This window comes from Hylobates moloch, unplaced genomic scaffold (genome assembly GCF_009828535.3).
Source record: "Hylobates moloch isolate HMO894 unplaced genomic scaffold, HMol_V3 SCAFFOLD_13, whole genome shotgun sequence".
NCBI classification, from domain to species: domain Eukaryota; kingdom Metazoa; phylum Chordata; class Mammalia; order Primates; family Hylobatidae; genus Hylobates; species Hylobates moloch.
This window is the reverse complement of record NW_026652288.1, coordinates 32,856,636-32,877,553: the sequence shown is the minus strand read 5'-3', so window position 1 is coordinate 32,877,553 and position 20,918 is coordinate 32,856,636. Positions and strand designations below refer to the sequence as shown.

General features: G+C 39.9%; 1 protein-coding gene across 4 annotated transcripts in view; it reads right to left on the bottom strand.

Moving 5' to 3' along the window:
* The window catches only part of LTBP1 (latent transforming growth factor beta binding protein 1), a 462,412-nt gene that overhangs the window by 277,190 nt on the left and 164,304 nt on the right, over positions 1-20,918 (bottom strand). For all 4 annotated transcript variants that reach the window (XM_032172648.2, XM_032172650.2, XM_058426675.1 and 1 more), the window contains exon 4: positions 18,970-19,139. In XM_032172648.2, the coding sequence (XP_032028539.1) occupies positions 18,970-19,139 (170 nt within the window). The remainder of the gene's footprint in view (positions 1-18,969; positions 19,140-20,918) is intronic.

Genomic DNA, 20,918 nt, shown 5'->3' with positions numbered 1-20,918 from the left:
GCCAATAATATTTTTTAAAAGTAAAACCATTTTTAATTAAATATGTTAAAGAGAATAACTGAATAAGCAACAGGAAATAGCAATTTCTCAAGTATTTTTGAAAAGAAAAACAGAAAATTATTTGCTACTAAAATTTCACAACATATTATGCAAGAATCATCTTGACACATGATGGCAACTTCTAACTTTATAGATAAAATCTGTGTAAGATATTTAATTTTTGAAAGAGACACCGTGGGACAGCCTGGTGTGGTTCTGGGTCCACTAGAACTGAGGTGTGTGCCCTGTTGCTGCCTCTGGTTACTGGAATGCCGACAGCAAGTGCTGTCGCCTCTGCCCTGGACTGCAGTCTGGAGCCTGTCCTGAACTTTTCTGGGTGTTCCACATCCCTAAACTGAAGAAGTATGCCTGGACAGTTGAACTCCTTCAGGATCTATATTGTTAAAGAAAAATATTTTACAAAAAAGGACAGACCATGAACATGTCAAAAAGCCATGGATTTGTTTTGCTCGTTCTCCACTTTTATTACCAACTGTATTTTCTTTTCCCAATCATTGGCTCCAGAACCATACCAGCTGTTCCAGGTGTCTCTTTCCAGGTGTCTCTGTTCCAGGCTGTTCCAGGTGTCTCTTTCCAGGTGTCTCTGTTCCAGGCTGTTCCAGGTGTCTCTTTCAAAATGACTTTTAAAACTCACCTGTCTAGAACACATTTGGAAATCCCTCATCTAGAACACATCTGGAAATCCCTTCTCTGCTCCTTATTCTGAAGATTAAGAGAACCTACCGGCATTGCCCCATCCAGAAGGGATAGTAGTATTTGAAATGCTGTGACTGAGAGTTGAAGAAACACATCCTCCAAGAAGAAAGGTCTTGAATCCGTTCATAAAAAGGAATAAAAAAGAAAGGGGGAGCGAGAGCTCAATGTACCCAATCTCCTAATTCTGAATTGAGAATGTAATCCACAGCCACAATCTAGAATCCTGACAATCATGGGAGCCATACTTGGTGAGGGTTCAATGAGTTTGCCCTGGGTTTTTGGGAACTGGAGAGAGTGAAAGCCATCACAGTTCAAGATGTTACTCTAAGAGTCTGTCTCCCAAGGGGGAAAGCCATTTAAAAGATACATTTTTTCAGAAATGAAAAATAGCTACCTCCCTCAAAGATTCTATGCCAGTCTTCGCAGCAGCACAGCTTTAAATTCCACCCCATGGCCATGTGGCTGGAGGACCCGGATGTGCAGATGTGCAGCTGACAAGAAGACTGACTTCACTGCTCTCTGTAAACAGAATAAGGAGCCGAGCAATCAACACACTTGCCTGTCTTCCATCTCTACTACGCATGCAATCTGCCTAATTTGCATAGGCTCTTTATACCACCACAGTGGGTTACATATGCTTCACATGACTCAAATTTTCTGTCCCTTAATTTTGGAACACAGTTAGGTTTTATTTATCCCCACATTTGTTGTTTTTCAAAGAGCAAGTAAATGGAGGCATTTGACCATTTCTATAAATAACACCTATCTGTATGTGGAGAAGCAAGTTTGACTAAATGACAGATATCTACTGAGCTATTTGTTTACCAAGGAACACATTTGATGGCTTACTCATAAGCTAAACAGGGGGCCATTCCTCTCAAGGGTCCCAAATTATCTCTACCACACACTTTGAAAATTAGGATCCTATATCATTGTTATGACAAATATTTCTGACAAAATCAAACTCCCTTAAAGGAAAGTAAGACCCTTTCCTACCTAGGTCCAACCTAGCCTTGCCTCCCACCACATCTCCACGTAAAGCCAGGGCCTGAGCCAAGCCACGCTGTCCACAGGTCCCCACTCAGACACCTCACTCATGCAGTTTCCTTTCCCTAAAAACCTTTTCCTCTTCTTCCTCACATTCCACCCTTTCGACTCAACTAAAATACTCCTTCCCTCCGTGATTTTCACTGACCTAGGCACAACCAAATGTTTCAACCCTCCATTGTCTCTTGACTGTTTGCAGACACTTCTATGGACATTTCTCCACTTTTCCCACCTTCCTTTGGCCTCAGTCAGGCCAAAGAAAATAGTCTATATTCTTATCCTCCTTTTCTATCGATAACAAATGTCCCACCTGGTGATTCTCTTTTTAGGACTGGAAGAGAGAATGTGGTAAGAGGGGAATGTCATGGGAATGGAATACAGGGGTTGGAAATGAAGAGGCCTGGTATGAACTGAGGCTGAGAATCCACGGGAAGACGTACAATGGGAAGGGAAAGCAACAGGAAGGGCAGACAATGGGAAGGGCAGAGAGATGACTTTTACTCAAACAGCTAATAGCTGGAAGTCACAAAACTTTAAAGGAGCTGAATGCCTCAGGCTTCTACCACCTTCATAAAGAGGGCTTGGGAATTTTCTTCCGACACCGAGGCAGACATAGTGAAGGAAATGACTTATTATATGTCAGGAAATTTAAATTCTGCCTAAAAGAAAAAAAAAAAAGAGTCAAAAGACAAGGCAGAGAAGAAAACCAAAAACCTCCTGGGCTCTGAACACACATTCTGAGTCACTGGAGCTGCCAGGCCAGAAGGAGATATCTTGATGTGCCTCTCAGGGATCCCAATTCTTTCACACAAGCAATAAAAATCCAGAGCAAACAAAAATAAAATTATAACTTGAATGCATTATATTTTAAGAAGCACCAAGGAAGTCAAAGATATGAACATTTTTGCAATGGCCAAAACAACTCTCAAGTTTGATGGATTCGATGGAGACAAAAATCTGTTGAAGCACTTAGTTATATAGAAAATTGGCATTTTAAAATCTCTAAATTAATTTAGAATTAGAGTCTCAGGGAATCCAAGCTTGCAGAATAATGATTCTGTCATTTACTTCATTTTTTTTTTCCAATACGAACTTCTCTCTGGCTCAGTTTTTAAATGACTGCATCCAATGGCCCCAACTACTCCCCCTACAGGACTACTGCCAAACTCAATAGATCTCATCATCAGGAAGGATTTCAGCCTCAATATCCTTTTCTCAAAATCATCATATATAGCTAGCTATGCTCCAATAATATGTGATAAATAAAATTGAAAAACAATTAGTTGCCAATAAAAAAATTACTGATGTATAGTTGTACACTGTAAGTTTTCCAGCTGTCAGCTAATTCTTTTTAGGTTGCTCATTTTCAGCTTCCTCATTTCCTTTGACTCTCATCAAAAGAGTGCCTCTTCTGCTGAACACTGTGATGGTTTTTAAATACGTCCACAAATTCCCTGATACTTCTATCTTTAAGAGGTGAAATCTAAAAGTCTAATCTCCCCTTGGACATGGGCTGGTTTTTGTGAATCTTGTCTAAGAACAAACTAGATATGGTGGCTAATGCCTGTAATCCCCGCACTTTGGGAGGCTGAGGCGGGAGGATTGCTTGAGTTCAGGAGATCGAGACTAACCCTGGCAACATAGCAAGACCCTGTTTCTAAAAAATAAATAAATAACAGAATCAAAATGGAATGACGCTTTGCAACTTCAGAGACTACATCATAAAAGACACCGTGGCTTCTGTCGTGGTCTGTCTCTGTTGGATCACTCATTCTCGGGGAAGCCAACTCCCATGCTATGGGAATACTCAAGCAGTCTAAGGAGACACTCATTTATGGGGCAAAGAACTGAAGTCTCCTGCCAACAGTCACATGAGTGAACCACCTTGAAAGTATATTCTAGGCCCAGTCAAGCCTTCAGATAACTGCAGCTCTTACTGATATCCTGGTTGCAATTTCATGAAAGAAACTGAGCCAGAACCAACCAATTGAGGTCCCTCTAAATTCCTGAACCACAGAAACTCTAAGGTAATGTTTGTGGCTTCAAACCACTACAGTTTGGAGTGATTTTTTTTTTTTTTTTTTTGAGATGGAGTCTTGCTCTGTTGCCCAGGCTGGAGTGCAGTGGCACCATCTTGGCTCACTGCAACCTCCACCTCCTGGGTTCAACTGATTCTTCTGCCTCAGCCTCCCGAGCAGCTGGGACTACAGGCGCCCACCACCACGCCCAGCTAATTTCTGTATTTTTAGTAGAGATGGGGTTTCACCATATTGGCCAGGCTGGTCTCGAAGTCCTGACCTCGTGATCCACCCGCCTCGGCCTCCCAGATATGGTGGCTAATGCCTCCTGGGATTACAAGCATGAGCCACCATGCCCGGCCAGTTTGGAGTAATTTTTATGCAACAACTGATAACTAACACACACACACACAACACATTCTTCTTCCCTTCTGCTTTTTTTTTTGCCCAGATTCTGAGAACGACAGAAATTATGGACCTTACTAAATGCACAAAAGCACTGTATACATGAATGGCAGACTTGAGAAACAAGGACTGAGTGCCTACTAGGCTACAGAGAGCAAATACACATGACAATCATGTAAGCTGCAATCATATCCATTTTGCCAGCAAGGAAACCAGAGATGTTCATCAGAAGCTTGACCACGGTCATTCTGTTAGGGAACAGTGAAGCTGGGATTTTAATGCAAGCCCTTGTTCTTTCTTTCCTCAATATGCCCCAATGCCTCTCCTACACTTGTAATGAGCACTACTACGAAAAATATATGACACTTAGGAATGTGAATGCTTTATGCTTGGGAAATTAGGATGAGGGAGAGAGAAACAAGCATAGATTGAGCACCTATGTTAATGTGTTCTGCAGTATGCGAGATATCTTATATAGACTTCATCTCACTTCATTCTCACAACAGTCCTACAGAACAAGTCTTAAGATCTTTATCTGGAATACAAACAAACTGATAATAAGAAGTTCAAAGGGAAAGAATACAATAAAACTACCCACAGGTTCTACCCTTTAGGATGTTGAAATCCAGAGCGCCTAAAAACACACTCAGAATAATGCCATCCAACCTATCTACCTCACAAGACTGTGACAGGGGTCATGTGAAATAATTTGTATGGATATCATTTATAGGCTGTAAAATTCTATGCAAATCAAAGAAAAAATCCTTATACGTGGTCAGTTTTAACTGGAGCAACTGTTAGAAAAGCTCAAACCAGTAGTGACATTTAAACCATGATATACTATAGAGCAAAATCTATAACCACTTCTAAATCTAGGAAAATTTTCATCTTAGGATGTTTGCTTTCAGATCATAACTATTATTAAAGACTCTAGAATAAAGCAAGATTCTACTGTGGACTTTGGTTCCACCATAATTTCCAGATACAACCTGATTGTTTGACAGGTATCATAATGAACATCAGCCAGCTGTAGGAACCCACTGATTAGAAAGGTTTACTTTGCATTTGAATAATTTTTTATTTTTTTTTGAGACGGAGTCTTGCTCTGTCACCCAGGCCGGAGTGCAGTGGCACAATCTTGGCTCACTGCAACCTCCGCCTTCTGGGTTCAAGTGATTCTCCTGCCTCAGCCTCCCAAGTAGCTGGGATTACAGACATGCACCACCATGCCCGGCTAATGTTTGTATTTTTAGTAGAGACAGGGGTTTCACCATGTTGGCCAGGCTGGTCTCGAACTCCTGACCTCAAGTGATCCACCCGCCTTGGCCTCCTACAGTGCTGGGATTACAGGCGTGAGCCACCGTACCCGGCTGCATTTGAGTAATTTTTGCTAAGCTAAACAACTCTTGTTAGCAGCTCTACAGTCACATAACAAATTTTTAAAACATGTTATTGTGTTAAAAGTCTTATATATAATACAGTTTTAAAATATCTAAAATATAGTCAAATCTTGACTTTGCACTTGCCTAAAGATAACTTACACAAAGAGCTAAAGTGGCACTTTTTTTCAATGAATAAGATTGATTTACGTAATTTTAAACTCAATTTTTGGTTCCTAACTTAAGGAATACATTTTAAGTAGCAGTCAAGTAATACACAAGTATTATAATGTAACATTTAATTAATGCATATAAAGTGCTTAGTGCCGTGGTTGGTATGCAGAAAGTGCTAAATAGATGAGGAGGAGGAGGGTGGAACTTACCTCGTGTCTTTGCTGGGACAAAGGAGCCTATTCCAAATTTCCTAACTACCTGATCTTTGATAACAAGAATACAATTTACAATACCTTCAGCACATTTGTTTGTATTTTCTTGCTCAGAGTATATGTTCTTAAGGTATATTAAGGTGTGGTTTGGAAACTGGGATCTCTGACAAGAAACACCATGAATCACTTTCTCCATTAATAGTCTTTGAAAAACCCCTTCAAAGACAGGCATCTAATTTTGCTAGATTTCCATGTTCAAGACATGGCAGAGCATGCCTGCTATGTACTTACACACATACCGCATTGCAGTTGCCAGAAAACCCACACCAAAAAAAAAAAAAAGATGAATGAACAGGAGGCATGATGGGATTCCAGGAATCTTACTGAAAAGGTTTCCCAATCCACACTCACTGACTGAAGGTGGACATTCTCCATTCCATGTGGGCAAGAATTGCCCAGACCTGAGAATGTTTCTGTTTAAAATTCCAATGGAAGCTTAGACATGAATACAGCAATACTGTCAAGGTCCTAGTAACCTGCAGGCCAGGCAGAACAATTCTCCAAGGGTTGCAGGGGTCTCAGAGAACTGATGGAACTGACCCACCCACTCCTCTTTCCATGTGCCAAGCTTGCTTAGAGGTAAGGGAATGTGGACAGGACTAAGAGCTATAAAAGGAGTGAGGAAAAGTTGAGAAGCTGGGTTTTCCCTCTCTAGAAGTCAAGCTTTGGTGCTTTGCGTAATCAGGACGTGCAGCTGTTAGAGAGCAGAGCCGAAACAGAACTTGTATAAGCTGAGGTCTCTTGCCTACAAAACAACAAGGGGGTGCACATTATCTCAAGCAACAGGATGTTCAAGTGTGGTTGGGTACAGCAAGAAGGAGACAGACGTCTCAAGAGAACCCAGAATGCAGAACCAGCTGGCCATATAAGCCAAACCTCATGCAGGCGAAGACACAGTTCAGTAACTGAAAAGATGTTCAGAATCCACAGCACTTGTAGCAACCCCATTATATGCTGCCCCATCCCCACCCTCCTACAGAAATGCTGTTGAACTTCATTCTTGTACCTAACATTAATATGGCAGGATTGACTACTTCTCTGGCTGCTTCTGTTTCTTTTTGTTATTATACTTCCATTCCAGTTACTCACTGTTCAATTCTAACTTACAAATTCCTTAAGAGAGATTCTGATTAATCTAATTTCGTCAACATCATTCCTGTTTGGGAAAGTGCCTCTGCCAGGCCACCTTACAGGCAGCTGGCCAGCCTCAGATTGGTTTTACTTGAGTCAAGTGCCTACATGTTTTCCAGTCCACTGTGGCCAGAAAGTGAGGTCACCCATAATAATATCACTTTTACCAAAAAGTAACCTGTCTGATTACAATAGTTATCATCTGTTCTAAGACTAATGATTGATTTGTCCAGAATGTTTTAAAAAGTAAATCTGCCCTGCTGAAATAGTAATCTAGGAAAAACAACAGATTTCAAGGGAGTTGACATGTCAGCAGACCAGATGCATTGCCTTTTTCATGGTAGAAGAAGGAAGAGAGGAAACACGCAATTCCTCTTGAAGCTCCCACTCAGAACCCATAGACTCGTTCCACCCACACTCAGTTGGTCAAAGCAAGTCACATGGCCAAGCCCAGAGTCAAGGGGACTAGCAAAATCCACTATACCCACAGGAAGCCATGACAAGATGTGTGTGTGGAGGGGGGCGGGGTGGGGAGAAGAACTAGAAAGAACTATGCATATATTATACAATCTACCATGTTTATTATTTATTCTCGGATGAATAAAATATTAGGGGAGAAAGTCAAATCGGTCAGAGAATCATTCTTAACAAAACTATATCCACCACCTTCTCTCTCCTATAAAGACTAACTAAAGTGCATTTAAATATTCCTTTTCATTAAATTTCTACAGTTACCAAAACCAAAACAACAACAAAAAAAACTCTTTGGACCAGAAAGCATGTACCTAACTGAATCACAAAAGGTCAGTACAGTATTTTTGACTGATGAATAAAGGAAAAAATATAAATCAAAAGATTTTGTTTGGGGGAGGATTACGCTGTAACCTTCTAAAGTAAAGCAGATGCGTGCTCCAGCCAGCTCCTCCATGGAATGTAAGCTGAAAGCGTGGGAGGAAGAGCTCTTGGTTTCTGCTGGATCTGAGTCAAGCAGTTGCACTCATGAGATGCACCTGTAGCCATTAAGGGGTGTTGGTTAAACAAGTAGCCCAGCTGCCGGGTGCCTGTGCTTCCAGGCCTCGTTAGGGAAGAGCACTCAATCCCACACAAGAAGCCCAGATGCCATCAACACAGGCACGACCACCGCCCTCTCACCTGCTCTCCGGATGCTTTTCTTTCTCTTGCCAAAGCTTTCTAAATCTGTTTATAGGATACAAGGACTTTCAAATAATTATGATGTTTTTCACAAAACACTGCGTATTTAAAATATTTTCATTCCGTAAGAAAAAAAAGCTAGAACCTTGGAAAAGCGAACTTGTGAAGTGCAGTTAGGGCTACAAGAATTTTTCTTAATGGATCTTCCTGTATGGATAATGTAAGAAACTAAAAAAAAAAAAAAGACTTTACAAAATTTATTTCCACTGAAGAAAATCAGACTAACTAGCAAGTTTTCCAACAGAACTAAAAGAAAATGTATTTAAGTGGTCAGAAAGTGGATCTAATGAGAAATAACGATGATAATCACCAAAGTTAGCTCCATGCAAATTATATTTACTCAGGGAGACATTTGGGAATTATTTTTCCTGACTTGCATACCATGCTAAATATTAAGAAATTTCATGTAAGTCTCAGTAGTCAACCATGTACTAATTTAGTTTTGTAGTCTTTTAATAGCATAGTACTTTGCTTAATAAAGATGATGTTTAATTGCAAAAAAAAATTACTTTAAAAAATACACATACAACACTGCTGATGGGAGTATAAATTAGTTCAATCATTGTGGAAAGCAGTTCGCCAGTTCCTCAAAGACCTAAAAGCAGAACTACCATTCAACCCAGCAATCCCATTACTGGATATATACCCAGAGGAATATAAATCACTCTACCTTAAAGACACATGCACGTGAATGAATGTTCATTGCAGCACTATTCACAATAGCAAAGACATGGAATCATCCTAAATGCTCATCAATAACAGACTGGATAAAGAAAATATGGTACATATATGCCATGAAATACTATGCAGCCATAAAAAAGAATGAGATCATGTCTTCTGCAGAAACATAGATGGAGCTGGAGGCTATTATCCTTAGCAAACTATGCAGGAAGGGAAAACCGAATACCACATGTTCTGACTTGTAAGTGGGAGCTAAATGATAAGAACTTATGAACACAAAGAAGGGAACAACAGACCCTGGGGTCTACTTGAAGGGGGAGGGTAAAAGGAGGGAGAAGGGCAGAAAAGATAACTACTGTACTGGGCTTAATACCTGGGTGATGAAATAACCTGTAAACAAAACCCCGTGACGCATGTTTACCTATGTAACAAACTTTCACATATACCCCTAAACCTAAAAATTAAAAAAATACACACATAAATACTTGATTGAATATATGTGTGTATATATACACACAGCCATCATACATATATACACGTACGTATTTCTTGATTTAAAGTTTGCTTGTCAGAAGAATTAATATAACCATACTGCAATTACCTCTTAGGAAAGAATGTTGTTCTCCAGTCATGTATTAACTTCTACCTCCTTTGTATGGGAACGAAAAGAAATTAGGGCAGCCAGAGTAGGGTTAATATTCAGGAGATATTAAAAAACAAACAATGCAGAACTAAAGTCACAGAAAATAACACAAAGCCCTTTTTAAGAAATGTCACATATAAAATATAAGAAAGGTATTTACGGGCCGGGCGCAGTGCTCTCACCTATAATCCCAGCACTTTGGGAGGCCAAGGCGGGTGGATCACGAGGTCAGGAGATCAAGATCATCCTGGCTAACACGGTGAAACCCCGCCTCTACTAAAAATACAAAAAAATTAGCCAGGCGTGGTGGCAGGCGCCTGTAGTCCCAGCTACTCGGGAAGCTGAGGCAGGAGAATGGCGTGAACCCAGGAGGCAGAGCTCGCAGTGAGCCAAGACCGCACCACTGCACTCCAGCCTGGGCAACAGTGCGAGACTCCGTCTCAAAAAAAGAAAAAAAAAAGAAAGGTATTTATGGATCCTTATGTCAAAGTGGGGACGGACTTACTCCAACGCAGTCATTTTCAACATTAAGGGGACTCTTCTATAAGGAATCTAATTCATGAGAAGACAAAGCAGTCCCTGGGAAACATCTCACGAGCAGTATTTTGCATGGGCCTATTTTATTTTGAATCAAAACTACCATTTCTGTTCTAATAATGATTAATTTCCTCAAAATTATTTCCCAATCCAGAAGTAAAATCAACTAAACCCTCAATTTCTGGCAAAGACATCCTAAGGCTGAGGAAGCACCATCTCTTTTCTTTTTCTTTGCTTTACAGTTTCCCCACATGCAAACAATAAATTTATTTGTATTACCTTTCCCTAGGGAAAAAAAAAATTAGTCTGACTCCAGAATATTCTAGAGCCATACAGTATTGATTTCTTAAAATCAGTCTCAACACCTAGAAATGTCCTTCAATTTGCTTGTTTCTTATAAACTCTTGGGCCGTTGGAATTAAAACCTTTCTCTGGAAGTGAAAGCTGCTCATCGAGGAATTTAAACTACATGGTCCTTCACCCTGGAAGGTTTTTCTTCTTTGCTGTTTTCATATTGCTGGATAAGCTTCTTGGAAGTGTTTATAACCAATCCATATCTACTGTTTCACAGCTATCTTAAACTCCGTGTGGCCTATTGGGGGCAAAGAGAATAATCATGTTCGTACGGCTTCCCTGAACTGGGATGTTATCAAATAGCTCTCAGATATACCATCAGCCCCTCCACGCCCTAACCCAGGATAACGTGCATGGCAAGACTGCTCATGAACTTTTCTTTGCAATAGATCATATCCTGTCCTTGAATGAAATCTGGATTCCCAAGGATACCAGCTCAGCAGAACCCTGTTCATCCACATTCACCAGAATGCCTTCTCAGGTGTCAGTCTGTACACGGTTATAATGTAGTTTTACTGTCTAGGCTTTCAAACCAAAAAACTTGCCAGAAATCATTGAAAAGTAGATGCCTTTCTTTCAGGCATCTTTAGTACTAACATCCACATGATCATACAGCTGGGACACTGGCTCAAGGTTCCCGATTCCCATACAGAATTGTGCATGGGACAAGTAGCTTAAGGAACTCGCTGATTTTGCAAGGAAAAAAGCACAAAGCTTTATCATTATTCCTTCTTTAAAACAGTTTGTTTTCACACCTAATATTCCTCTTAAATGCTTAAGCAGTTTTTGCTGGTTTTCATCAGCTCTTGTAAGGTCATTTATGGCTGGTCCAACTTCCACTGCCTTTTAGTACCCACTGGGTTGCTGTAAGCCAATCCCAGACACTTTTTTTTTTTTTTGCACACAAGTTAAAGGTAGTCTCCACGCAGGGAGGGCTTTCAATGCTGCAGAACGTGTTCTCTGGAAGTCTTCTCTCCCAAGGACCCACTTGGTCCATCTGCAAAGCTCTGCCCTATAAGGCTCCCAATCAATCTGTCAGGACCTATCAGCGAGGATGTCTCAGAGGAGCAGAGCTGCCCAAACCCTGGATTTCTCGGGCTGCTGCTTCTGTTCTCTCTTCACATGAGTGTGATACCATCCATATCCTAAACTTCAACATCCACATTAAGGCCACAACAGTTCTCAGGACCAGACTTCCTCAACAGCATTTTCAAATGGCTCCTCCTCTGAAGATCTCCAGATTGCAATTCATCCCATGCATAAAAATGTTGCTCCAATTCCCCTCATCTATACTTACTATATCTGCCTTTATCCAGTTGCCACCCCAAGGATTTTCCCATCTTCTGCAGCATCCATCCCATAATGGGTGCTCTCAACTATGCCAGGGACACCTCCCATGAGCATTCTGTAACTGGCACTAGGCATCCAGAGCCTTTAAGCAATGTTCTTGCCCACCTCCCTGCAGTGGCTGGCATAAGCAGACCTGTCCATGTTAAATATTGCCTATCTCCTAACATTCAGCTTTGTTTTGCCAAAGCAAAAATCTTGAATGTCTCCTCTAAGTCTCTGCCAAACCACTCTGCTCTCTCACTCAGGACAACCAGGAAGACCCAGACAATCTTACTGGTAACCTCTTTGTGGTATCAGACTGCAACCACAAAGAATCTTCACTCCAGACACATGAACTTCCTTTTTCAAGGGGAGACGTAACCATTTATCATCAAACCCTGAGATGTTTTCGTAACTTGCCATGCTTCTTGATGTCAGTCTGAACTGAAGCCTGAAGGCTAATGCTACAGGCAAGACATTCAACCATAGTATTAACAAAAGTAAAAAGAAGAGGCCTCGTGTGTCCAAAGCATCCATACTTCTCTTAGTGTGGAACTATGGACTGCGATCAGGCCAGAACTGGGATTCAGGAGTTCAGGTCACAAAGCTGCTACTATGAGAACAACAGACTCTCTACATCTGTCTCAGACCAGAGCTCAGGAGACCTGGGGAGCTGTTCTATCTTCAAATGGAGGTGCCAGATTTCAGCCAGCCCGTGATTGATGGCTGGGAGTCAAGCTGCCCCAGCCTGTTGCAAAGACTGAGAGAGGGCAGCACAGATCAGAACTCAGGGCTGAGATGTCTCCCGTGGTGCCAGTGCAGGTGGGAATTACATTTTCTCTGTCAGAAGTCATTTAATAGGGACCCTGTGCATGCTTCTTCACTTCTACGGTTGCTTATTTAAACAAAAAATGTTAGGTTTAACACTTTAAGTAAAAAGTGGGCTTGACCTCACTTTTCCTTTCCTTTTTTTTTTTTTTTTTTTTGCAATTTAATGGTACTATGTGTTTGGAAATGCCAGTCATTTCTCTCTCTCTCTCCCCCACGTTAGCACATCAGATGACAACTAGGCCATTTTTTTAAGAGCCTGAGTTATATCTGTTTAAAGATTTTTAAGAAGTTACTGTATAAAACATGACATCTGCCTTTCCTGAAATTGTTTAACACTTTAAGTAAACAGTGGGCTTGTCCTTACTTTTCTTTTTTTTCTTTATTTGCAATTTAACAGTACTATGTGTTTGCAAATGCCAGTCATTTCTCTCTCTCTTTCTCCCCCACGTTAGCACATCAGGAGATAAATTGGTACGTTTTTTTAAGAGCCTGAGCTATATCTGTTTAAAAACCTTTAAGAAGTTACTGTATAAAACATGATATCTGCCATTCCTAAAATGTAAAATTTCTGCTTTGTTGAATTTAAAGAACTAAAACTTTAGATGACTTTGAAATATAAGTAACCTATTTAAAACCTAAGCCCATCTTGAGAGAACGACAACTGGAATCAGCAATAAGAAATCCAATGTAGAGAAGTTCAAATTTCTAAATCATTCCAAATATTAAAGTTATGTAGTAGAAAAAGGGACTAAGGAGACAAATGCTTAAATTGGAGCTTCCCTAATCTTTTAGATCTTCTTTGCACAGTCTGGAAACCAGTTGTCTAGGGAACCATGTCAGTTACATGGCCATTGCTGCCCATCCTAAAGATCTCCTTTATAAGTAGCTCTACAATCCTAGCAAGTCCTTTGGTGTCTTATAACCCTGATGATAAATACATCTCTTTCCACCATAGACTGTACTTAAAATATTATTTGCTGGCTTTAATATTATAAAGTATTCCATATCATTTTTACTACGACAGCACATAGTATGATGTAGACACTTATTATATCCTCAAGGACTTTTTCTAGCAGGTTGTGTCAAACTAATCTCTTTTTGTGTGAGTTACTTGGGTTTGCTCCTGAACATGTGCTATTCTAATCTTGACTGACCATTTTTATAAGATGGTCTTCCAAATGTTATGTCATTTCCATTTTCTTCCTCTGGGTTAAAAAAAATACTAAACTAAACACAATAGAATTTGGTTTACATACTGAATTCTTTCCTACAAGTCACCAATGAAAACACTGTATAAAGCAGACCCCCACCCCTACCCCACACCATCCTTAGACTTCTGAGAGCTTATGAGCTCAGTTCCTTGGAGCTGAAACTGAGTCTCATAACTACCTACTTGGCAATAATTTTTCATAAATATTTGTTATTTTAAATTGAGATATGATTCACATGCCACAGAATTCACCCCTAAGTGTATAATTCAGTTTATTTTTAGTGTTTTCAGGTTGTGCAACCAGCATGACCACCTAATTCCAGAACATTTTCATCACCCCAAAAGAAACCCCTTACCTATAAACAACTATTCCCTATTCCTACTCTCCCCTGTCCCTGGCAACCGCTAATCTTCTTTCCATGTCTGTGGATTTGCCTACTCTGGACATCTTATAGAAATGGACTCATATAGCATGTAGTCTGGATTCTTTTGTGTCTAGATTCTTTCACTCGGCTTGTTTTCAAAGTTCATCCATGTTGTAGCATGTATCAATCTTATTCCTTTTTATGGCTGAGTAATACTCCTACATTGTGTGTATATATATATATGTGTGTGTGTGTGTGTGTATATATTTGTGTATACATATGTGTGTGTGTGTGTATAGATAGATAGATAGATAGATAGATAGATAGATAGATAGATAGATAGATAGATAATCTCAGTTTGTTTATCCCTTCATCAGTTGATGGACATTTGGGGTTGTTCCCACTCTCTTGGCTATTACAAATAACGTTGCTATGAACATTCGTGCACAAGTTTTTGTGCGAACGTATGTTTTCAATTCTTTGGGATATATAGCTAGGTGTGGAATTGCTGGGTTATATGATAACTCTATATTTAACTTTTTTGAGAAACTCATGCAGTATCTTAATGTGATACTGTGTTGTGATATGGCTGGGACTGGTTCATCCCATAAAAATATTTCCACCAATATCAAAAGGTCTTCTATAAGCAACCCGGAGTAACATCCCATTCCTTTCCCAATTGCTGTGTGGCCCATTATTCTAAAATTAAAAGAAACTAGACTTATCTAACACAAGCAGTTTCCTGGTAGTTCATGCTTTTCTGGGTGCCTTCAAACTAAGTGGAAATGTATCTAAGAATTGTCATGCTCTGGAGGGTGGGGGTTGGTGGGGACACTGAGAATGAAGGACAGCTGCTAGAGGCAGGGCCTCTTGGGCCGCTTTTGTCACGTTCCAGGCACCAAACAATCAGGTCCAATATCTAGATGTTTTCAGTGGATTGAGAGACTGTGAGTCTCTAGATCAAGAATTAGCAAACTATAGCCCATGAGCCAAATCCAGCCACCTGATCTACAACCTGAGAGGTAAGAATGATATTTACACATTTAATAGATACATTTTAAATAGCTATATAAATATCTACCTAAGATCCTCGATTTGCCTATTGGCTCACAAAGTCTAAAGTACTCCCTAAAAGTTTGCCAATCCCTGCCCTAGATGATACTGATGCAAATCAAATTCTTTAAAGGCCAACAAATAAAGCAGAACACCACAAGTTATTAATTTATCACTAGAGATATCCTTTACCGGCCGGGCACGGTGGCTCATGCCTGTAATCCCAGCACTTGGCGAGGCCGAAGTGGGTGGATCACTTGAGGTCAGGAGTTTGAGACTAGCCTGGCCAACATGGTGAAACCCTGTCTCTACTAAAAATACAAAAACTAGCTGGGCAGTAGTGGCACACACCTGTAATCCCAGCTACCCGGGAGGCTGAGGCAGGAGAATCGCTTAAGCCTGGGAGGCAGAGGTTGTGGTGAGCTGAGATCATGCCACTGCACTCCATTATTCATAATAGCCAAGAGAGTGGGAACAACCCCAAATGTCCATCAACTGACGAATGGATAAACAAACTGAGATATATATCTCTATACAATGTGGGAGTATTACTCAGCCATAAAAAGGAGTAAGATACTGAGACATGCTACAACACGGATGAACTTTGAAAAGAAGCTGGAAAAAAAGAGATATCCTTTACCAATGACCAGAGAACACTCAACATAGGATGTCAAGTTACCTAGAAAGTGACTAAGAAGACTGGTAAATATACAGAATCAAATTAGGAAAAGTAGTATGTACACATTGGACAGGGATGGTGAATTGTATTATCAAAACTCTGGGAAAATCCCATAAAATAGTCATCCCTCCCAAAAGAAAGCACCTCACTAGCAACTTGGTTAGTTTCTCTCTATCTATAATGTTTTATCTGGAGAGTGCTGCATTTGACACATTAATGTATTTTACTTTACTAAATCCATCACCTCCATTCTCATCTCTTTCCTCCTTATTCAAAACATTTATTCTTTTACCAAGTGTCGAGAGCAAATCCTTATTCCCTTGGGCTTGTGGACTACTGTCTCCTATTATGAGCTAAAAGTTGCACAGTGCTTAGAGCTCACAGTATGCATTATTATTATTGCTCTTGTAATATATCAATATTAAACATACCAACTGGTCATTACTGTAGACCCCCTTCTTAATCACTTTTAAAGGGAGAAGATTACACTTGTTATTGCCAACCTCTAGTCCTCAACCTCTTCTCTAGTTCTCGTAGCTTCTCAAAAGTAATGGCAGTAGACTACAATGACATACCTCACTTCTTCAATTTCACTCCAAGATACATCATGCTCAAATGATCTTAGTATCTTCTATTTTTCTAAAGAATCAGAACTATCAGCTTCTGTTTGACCTTCAAATCTTTCAGCACAATAAAAAATTAATGTTTGCATTTGATCTCTTCTGTCAATATGAAAATGAAGATGCTAAAAGCTTCTGCTTTTCCTCAGACTTCTCCGACTAACTTTTCCTTCCTTTCTGTTCCATGTTAAGCTTCCTTGGAGCCTCCTCTTTTACCTACCACAGAACAGGAGTATGCAGAGACAGTATGTTTAGGTCCTTCCTATTACTTGTACCTCCTTTCCAGTTTTAATCATCTTTTGTGGTTCTTACTCCATTTTGCCATTTCGGTATCCTTCATGGTCCTGCTAAATTACCTCTTTCAAAAACTTTCCAACTAGCCCCCCAGCTCTCGGTAGAGCTCTGGCCTCTGCAAAAATAGCCACATCTCCCTTGTCTTTCCTACATGCTTAACTCTTTCAGTTAATTCCTGAGTTTCTTTCTGAACAACAGCCATCTTTTAGGGGGTCTGAGCACAGAACACCATCACTGTGATAATGTATATTAGTCTACATTCTTTTACTAGCTCCTTACTATGTAGAAAATATATTTAAACAGGATGAGTGGGAAAGATATGGACAGAACAGATAAGAAACTTATCTTCACATTCTTCTAAAATATAATTTCATCTTTCAGAACACAGTTCAACCAAGATTTGAGAGTTTAAAATACACATATACACACGAGTGCGGGAATACACACACAGTGGGAATTTTCACTCCAATAACAAATCATAGAAAACAAATCAAAACCACAGTCTAGTCTCTAGTCTTAATACCAGTGTTCTCTAACCATCTTTTCCTGATACCTCCAGATAATTCAGAATTCTCTTCTCTCATCAGTATAATCATAAACTTTAAAAACTCTCTTCCCATCACACTCTGATTTGGGAGATCTTTTAAAAAAAATTGCCATCTATATAAAACCCCAAGGAAATAAGAAGTACATTTTTTACTTACTTTTTAAAATTAGTATTTAGAAAAATATTATATATATACTCAAGAAATATTCACATAAGAGAAACGGCTCTTTAAGTACTAATATCAAAGGATTTTTAAGAATCAAATAGATGCATCTATTCTTTTGCAAGTGACTTGGAAGTGATTTTTTTCCTAATGATCTAAATGGTTTCTGTATTCTTCCCTAAGATCCCCAGGACTCACTTTCCTCAACATCCCAATAAACCATACCAAACTATTGTTCTGGGGTCTAGCCACCAATCACTGAGCAGGACTTTCTCAAAAGACAAAAAGTGGATGAACAAACCTGCTGTTAGATACTCTTTTTGTTAAATGACCAATTCTGAGGGAAGAGTCAATCACTTAAATTCAGTACAGAAACGGGGAGATGGAGTGGGTGTAGGGAACCAAAGCCACAACAAATATGGACTTCACTAGTGCCAAACAGTAGTAAAAACTGTATCTCAACTCTTCATACTATTCCCAGTGGTGAAAGATGGTCCTTTTCCCGCCTCACAACTGGCATTCTCTTTCATTACCTATGGTGCAGGCAATCAGTCAACATGTGACAGGGCAGGAAGCTGCTGGAACGAGAGCGTGTGTCTAGCTCTCGCCTTTGGATGGGCTGTGCCTTACTCCAGAACGTTTTCTCCAGATGCTGCCCGCAGACACTCTGTAATACCTAAACCACAAATCATCACATTCCCCACCCTTTGAGCCAGGCCTTGTCCTTGAGCTTCCCACATAGCGAGATATTAACCACGCTAGCCACTGATACAATAGTGTTTTACAAATTCAGAAAAATCTGCCACGCCAGCTGCTTGATACACTAAAAACTAGGTAAGTCTTATAATGTAAAAATATCCACTATAGGAGAACCTCAGAGAGCTATGCAGGACATTTCAGACGTTTCACAAGGCATGAGTCCTGGCTAGCTTGCTAAAGAAAATATTTCATCAATGTAAACATGTCAGACATATGACTGGACCCAAAATTAGAGCAAATATGTCTGAGACATGAAGCCATCTTGCAGAAACAGAATGACAGGCAGGTCACTTCAGATTTATTTCCAAAATCCAGGAAAAACTGCTTTTCCTCAGAAGAAGGAAACCATGCTAAATTTCTGCTGTCTGGTTGTTTCAGGAACCAATGTGGATTTTTTAGTGACTCTTGAATTTTATTTACCGTGACACATTAAAGCCGTCTACACTGAACAAAGTGTTTCCAATATCGGATACCATAACTTAGGAAAATGGTTGATAAGACCATACTCACGCTGAAAAGGTGCCGCAACTTGATCCTGCACATATCTTAAAGGGAAAGAACCTTCAGTGGACTGCTCTCCCAAAATCCCCTTCTGGGCTGGAAAGTACTTGGGCTTCAGCACATATTCCTGGGTCTGGCCGTGGTGAATCATCACACTCTGGGAAGAAAGAGGAGTCACTCTGGGAAGAAACAAAATAAAGAGAAGGAATTAAATAATGGGCTTTTAAAAGTCAGCTAATAAGGGAAGGATAAGAAATGAGTTAAATGTAGAAAGGAGCATCAATTCCAAGCAAGGCTCATTTTTTTCCTTCAAATACTGTCGCTGACCACTCATGACATACAAGTAGGTAAATGATGGCTTACCCTCAGAAGCATCCTTCACAAAAAAGATCCTGTCTAGTTACGAAGCGTAATGATAAATACGTGATCACAGGTAACTTTTATCAGAGGATTCAGAGCACAAGTGCCATAAGCCTTCACACAAAAACATGGCATTTATATTTAAGAAAAAGATGGTGCATGACTGTAGTCCTAGCTACTCAGGAGGCTGAGATGGGAGGATCACTTAAGCCCAGGAGTTTGAGGCTGGAGTGAACTATGACTGCACCACTGCACTCCGGCGTGGACGACAAGAGTAAGACCCCATCTCTAAAAAGGGAAAAAAGACAAAGATGTTTACACAGATAGGTATATATTTAGTAAGAGTGCAGCACTGGAAATGGGAAGGGGGGAAATAGGGAAGAAAGTACAGGAAGGGAATTATGCAAGAAATCCCCACCTTGTATTAGTTAAGCAAAATCAATCATAAACAATTAAAGCCTGTATGATACAGTGGGACCTTCTAACTCTGCCTAATGCTAAAGGTTAGCTGGTTAATCTCTTTAAGCCTCAGTTACCTAATCCGTACTGCAGAATCTCTGCGACACTGAGCTGAGAAAAAAGTGATTGTAAAAATCTGAACAAATGCAAACTAAAAAAAAATAATTTTAATTCCCTTTTGAAATATAAATTATGATGCCGCTTTAGGGAAACAATTTTTTATGCTGTGTCTCATAATGATATAAATTGTACTATTTGAGTTAAATGTTTTATAATTATACTCTCATTATCTTTTTAATAGCGCGACTCAAGACTTCTGGGAACTTCTCAACATGATTACTATGTGCTCACCCTCCTGGCCCAACCCTTGTTTTCTGTGACAGTTCTCTTCCACTGCATCTAATTCGTATTTTAAAATAAGCCTCTGCCCAGATTCAGTTATTCCCTGAGGAAGAGGAATGAAAAATATAAAGAAGATATACCAACTAATTCCAGAATATGCAAAATTGCTACTGAAATTGTTAGGACAGTGCAGTTTTGCAGCAAGCTGAGCTTTTAGAAGGGAACATGCTCTCTAATGTAATCTGACCCAAAATACTGACCCTAAGAAGGGACTATCTGAATAAGGGGAAGAAATGACGCCATGGCAGTCAGTGCAAAAGGCAAATTGTCAAGCCACCTAAACCACCACCATACAATGTCTCATATCAAAAGCAGTAAAAGAAACTTGAATAGTCTCACTCTATCGGATTCATTCTCATTGGAGCTGGTGAATGAGCTATTCTGTGGGAAAAGGCATTCATGAGAGATAAAGGAATAGAAGAGGCTAGAATTAGGCTGCTTCCCTCTTAGTCAGTAATCTGGATCTACCCCTTTAAACCCTGTGGTCTCAGAAAAGCCTGGAAAATCTAATTTGGGCCTGGATTTTCCCAGATGCAGTACCACGCAAGGGCACTCCCTTTGTCACCAGACTAATGACTAAATTACTAAAAGCCTGAGGCTTAACATTGTGAACACTTTTGTTTTGATGATGTAAGTGTTGTTTTGACATTAAGTGTGTTTGGTTGGGATAGAGCAGCAAGTGAAACAGCTGGACACATCTGGTAGTGACTGATAAGAACCACAAGTCTCTTCTATCA